Source organism: Salvelinus sp. IW2-2015, unplaced genomic scaffold, assembly GCF_002910315.2.
Source record: "Salvelinus sp. IW2-2015 unplaced genomic scaffold, ASM291031v2 Un_scaffold1085, whole genome shotgun sequence".
NCBI lineage: Eukaryota > Metazoa > Chordata > Actinopteri > Salmoniformes > Salmonidae > Salvelinus > Salvelinus sp. IW2-2015.
Window position 1 is genome coordinate 328,629 of NW_019942722.1, and position 4,997 is coordinate 333,625.

General features: G+C 44.1%; 1 protein-coding gene across 8 annotated transcripts in view; it reads left to right on the forward strand.

Moving 5' to 3' along the window:
* The window catches only part of LOC112069704 (poly(rC)-binding protein 2), a 16,819-nt gene that overhangs the window by 8,164 nt on the left and 3,658 nt on the right, over positions 1-4,997 (forward strand). For 2 of the 8 annotated variants that reach the window (XM_070438666.1, XM_070438670.1), the window contains 8 exons: positions 356-412; positions 515-631; positions 949-1,080; positions 1,820-1,954; positions 2,138-2,212; positions 2,967-3,008; positions 4,302-4,394; positions 4,784-4,846. In XM_070438666.1, coding sequence (XP_070294767.1) covers positions 356-412; positions 515-631; positions 949-1,080; positions 1,820-1,954; positions 2,138-2,212; positions 2,967-3,008; positions 4,302-4,394; positions 4,784-4,846 — 714 coding nt within the window. Of the gene's footprint in view, positions 1-355; positions 413-514; positions 632-948; positions 1,081-1,819; positions 1,955-2,137; positions 2,213-2,966; positions 3,009-4,301; positions 4,396-4,783; positions 4,847-4,997 lie in introns of all 8 variants that reach the window. The other 6 variants (XM_024137077.2, XM_024137080.2, XM_024137081.2 and 3 more) reach the window with 6 other exon arrangements.

Genomic DNA, 4,997 nt, shown 5'->3' on the forward strand with positions numbered 1-4,997 from the left:
CCTGTATATAGCCTCCACATTGACTCTGTACCGGTACCACCTGTATATAGCCTCCACATTGACTCTGTACCGGTACCACCTGTATATAGCCTCCACATTGACTCGGTACTGGTACCACCTGTATATAGCCTCCCTATTGTTATTTTYACTGTCATTTTACATAATAATAAAAAAAATCTTTACTTATCTATTGTTTACCGAATACCTATTTTTTTTGTTACTTAACTGCATTGTTGGTTAAGGGTTTGTAAGTGAGCATTTCACTGTGAGGTCAACACCTGTTGTATTTGGCGCATGTGACAAATACACTTTGATTTGAATGATTTTATTAAATTCATCTGTTTATCTCTTTTAGGAAGTCGGAAGCATCATTGGCAAGAAAGGTGAATCTGTGAAGAAGATGAGAGAAGAGGTGAGAAGCACACAAACACGTTTTTTGTTTGTGCAGTKGCTGCCGCTAGAAAGTCTTTTCCAAATTGCCTAATTTCTCCTCTCCTCCCCCGTGGTGTTCCAGAGCGGGGCTCGCATCAACATCTCAGAGGGGAACTGTCCTGAGAGGATCATCACTCTGGCAGGCCCCACCACCGCCATCTTCAAAGCATTCTCCATGATCATCGAAAAGCTGGAAGAGGTAACTTGTGATAACACTGTACTAGATCGGACTGACTGTTCATTTGTCATTATGACATCTGTAGGAAATATGATGTTGCTTCCTCAGTCCAGCCAAGGTGCAGGATAGATGAACAGACTGGAGACATGTTCAGCTACTCTTAAGAAAAATGGAAGTTAATATAAAATGTTTTTAACGATCTGTTTTTGTATTTCAAGTTATAGTTGTTCCTCGGTGACTGAACACCTCACATCCATCAGCCATTGAGGTTAAAAGTGGAGCTGGAGAGAAATGAAAAATATATAATTATTACTTAATCTCCCCTTTTTGTCTCCCAGGACATCAGCAGCTCTATGACGAACAGCACGGCCACCAGCAAGCCCCCGGTCACCCTACGCATCGTGGTGCCAGCCAGTCAGTGTGGCTCCCTCATCGGCAAGGGAGGCTGCAAGATCAAAGAGATCAGAGAGGTGGGCAGTAGACTGTTGGCAGTAGACTGTTGGCAGTAGACTGTTGGCAGTAGACTGTTGGCAGTAGACCGTTGGCAGTAGACCGTAAAGGACTATGTAGAATGGAATCCAACAACTGACCCCTGTTGATCATCACTTGAAACACAATCGATATAGAATCTCAATTTAAAAAAGTATCAGGGTACATTATAAGGAAATGATCAATGCCATACATAAATTATATTTGTATAATACATTTTAAAGAGATATTAGAGCAATCGAAAACAGCTACAGATTATAATAACAAAAATGTTTTAACTCTTATGTGACCCCTATTCACTGCCTAGCAGAAGTCTTTAGGCATTCAATTCATTCTCCCAGTAACGCCGGTGGGTGGAGGGAGAGAGCTCTGCTCTGGTTTCTATCCACTAGAGGAGCCATCAGTAACATAACAACAACACAGTCTGGGGAAAGTATCATACCTGGAGGTGAAAAGGCAAAAATCAATAAGACGATGTTGTTGAACTTACAAGGCTATTTGCACATTGTGGCAAATGAAGTCCAGACCAGTCAACCTGCCTCTGTTCTCTCTCTCTGTCCTCTCTCTCTCTGTTCTCTCTCTCTCTCTCTCTCTGTCCTCTCTCTCTCTGTTCTCTCTCTCTGTCCTTTCTGTCCTCTCTCTGTCCTCTCTCTCTCTCTGTTCTCTCTCTCTCTCTCTCTCTCTCTGTCCTCTCATTCGCTCTCTCTCTGTCCTCTCTAGTCGACAGGTGCTCAGGTACAGGTGGCAGGCGACATGCTTCCTAACTCTACAGAACGGGCCATCACTATCGCAGGGACGCCCCAGTCCATTATCGAGTGTGTCAAGCAGATCTGTGTAGTTATGCTCGAGGTAAGTGTAAGTAATATCCTCAGATCATCTATTTAATTAATCGTAAATACACACTTTCTTCATTGAGAAATAACCCTTGCATTCTCTTTGGTAATAGTATCTCTTGCTCATTCTACGAAAGTTTTGAACGTATTTGTTGAATTAAACCCATTCTCCTTCTCTCATTCTCTCCTCTTGTGTGTCCTACAGTCTCCCCCTAAGGGGGTCACCATCCCTTACCGACCCAAACCTTCAGGATCCCCTGTCATCTTTGCCGGAGGACAGGTATGTTTGATAAAAAATAAAAATAATATCATTTGATCAACCTCCTGGTGCTTGAAAGGGGACTGGGGGGGGGGGTTGTTTAGAGAAGAAACAACATGTAGTGATGGTGGTGATGGTGGTGATAGTAATGATGGTGGTGGTGGTGGTGGTGGTAGTAGTATGTGAGTTTCCCAAACTGCACCCTATTCTCTGTAGTTCAATACTTTTGATTAGGATCCACGGGGCCCTATAATCTGTTCTCTGCTACCGCACGGTACCGGAGCGCCAAGTCTAGGTCCAAGAGGCTTCTAAACAGCGTCTACCCCCAAGCCATAAGACTCCTGAACATCTAATCAAATGGCCACCCAGACTATTTGCATTGCCCCTCTTTTACACCTACGCATAGTCACTTTAATAACTCTACCTACATGTCCATATTACCTCAACTAACCGGTGCCCCCACACATTGACTCTGCACCGGCACCCCCCTGTATATAGTCTCGCTATTATTTACTGCTGCTCTTTAATTACTTGTTACTTTTATTTCTTATTCTTAAACTGAGCTGTTGGTTAAGGTCTTGTAAAGTAAGAATTTCACTGTAAGGTCTACACCTGTTGTATTTGGCGCATGTGACTAATAAAGTGTGATTTGTAGTAGTGCACTGAAGTCAGTAGTGTTCCATTTGGGACGCKMTGTGTGTGTGTGTTGGTGGGTGTGTGTGTTGGTGTGTGTCTGTGTCAAGATGTTGATGTGAACACATTGTTGTTGTTTCAGGCGTACGCAGTTCAAGGACAACATGCCATACCCCAGCCAGACGTAAGTGATGTTCTGTTGTCAACTTTCCATTGATGCTTCCTGTATCCTTATCCTCCCTGACCTACCATGTCCTCCTCTACTGTCACTGTCCTCTGACATGTTCCCTATCCTCCCTGACCTACCATGTCCTCCTCTACGTCACTGTCCTCTGACAATGTTCCCTATCCTCCCTGACCTACCATGTCTTCCTCTACTTCACTGTCCCTCGACATGTTCCCTATCCTCCCTGACCTACCATGTCCTCCTCTATTGTCACTGTCCTCCACATATGTTCCTCCTGACCTACCATGTCCTCCTCTACTGTCACTGTCCTCTGACATGTTCCCTATCCTCCTGACCTACCATGTTCCCTCTATCTGTCACTGTCTTCTGACATGTTCCCTATCCTCCTGACCTACCCATGTCCTTCCTCTTACTGTCCACTGTCCTCCGACATGTTCCCTTATCCTCCTGACCTACCATGTCCTCCTCTACTGTCACTGTCCTCTGACATGTTCCCTATCCTCCCTGACCTACCATGTCCTCCAATATGTACTCTACCTATCCTCTCTATCATCAAGTGTATTTTCAGTTTTGCTGGTGTATTGACAACGCACCACCTCAGCATATCACTGTGGGTTTAGGATTGTTAGTTCAGGATGAGTCTTGTATTACTGCCTCAGTGATACTGTGTTGATTATGCCTGGTTGGTTTTGGTCGGGTCCCAGGAGAGAGACACTACATATGTTCTGTCCTATCCATCCGTCAGAAGACTGCAAGAAACCTTTCCAAACGGAGTGTCGAGTTCTCCTGAGCTGCAGTGGAAAGACCATGAATAGAACGAAGAATGATTCCCCAAGCCATGCAACAATCGTCCATTTTAGAGCAACAGTTTGAGGATAAGATGAGCTAACTGGTCAAGACAACTGGCTCATTCGGACATGCCATGCATTGCAACAAAAGGTTTTGCCAATAGTAAATTAGCATTTCTTATTGGACACGTCAGGAAGTCCAAGATTCAGTTGCAGAGGAAAGTGTTCCGTCCCAGGGTCCTTAGCGTAGTGATGAGCTTGGAGGGCACTTATGGTGTTGAACGCTGAGCTGTATTCAATGAACAGTGTTCTCACGTAGGTGTTCCTCTTGTCCCTGTTTCATGCCGTTTGGTACCTAATGAGCACGACCTCATCTACTGTTATACATGTCTAAATGATGAATGAATGTTGTGGTGAATGAAATGGTTTCTGTACTGACCGTGCTTCTTGTCTCGTCTCTTTCCCGTTTCTCTCCTCCCTGCCCCCTCTCTTGCCCTCACAGTCTTCCTCTATCTCTCCACAGCTCACCAAGCTCCATCAGCTGGCCATGCAGCAGAGCCCCTTTCCCATGGGCCCCAGCAACCCGGGGTTCCAAGGTACTAGGGACTTGACGATACAATCGTTTGTAGAAATAAAGTTAAAAGGTTCTGTAAACCACTGCACTCAGAACTGGTGTGTTTGGACCATAATGAGACCAGCAGTGGGCTTTACTCAGATATTTGATGCAAAAAAAATGTTTACTATTTATTTATTAAATTAATGGCGGCAACAGGCGTGAAAGACAATGTTTTGAATGTTAGGCCATCGTTAGTGTGTCACCCTGATAGAAACAAACTCCTCGACGAAGGCTTTACCTGATGTTTTTAACATTTTGTTTCAATGAACATGCCACCACAATAATGGTGTTTAAATATAATGAACAGTACCGTGTTCCTCTTGGTCCTGGTTGTGTTTATTTATACATTTCTGTATTTTTGGCTTGTTGATTTAGGAGGGATGGATGCTTCTGCCCAAACTAGCTCCCATGAGATGACCATTCCAAATGATGTAAGTATTTCCACAGTGACGACTCTGACCTGCCCATTTCAATCAAGTGGTTGGACAGTTCAAACTATCAATCAAATCCATTCTAGTTGATTGGCTTAATTGACTTCCTGGTTTTCTCTCTCTTTCTAGTTGATTGTCTTAACTGATGTCC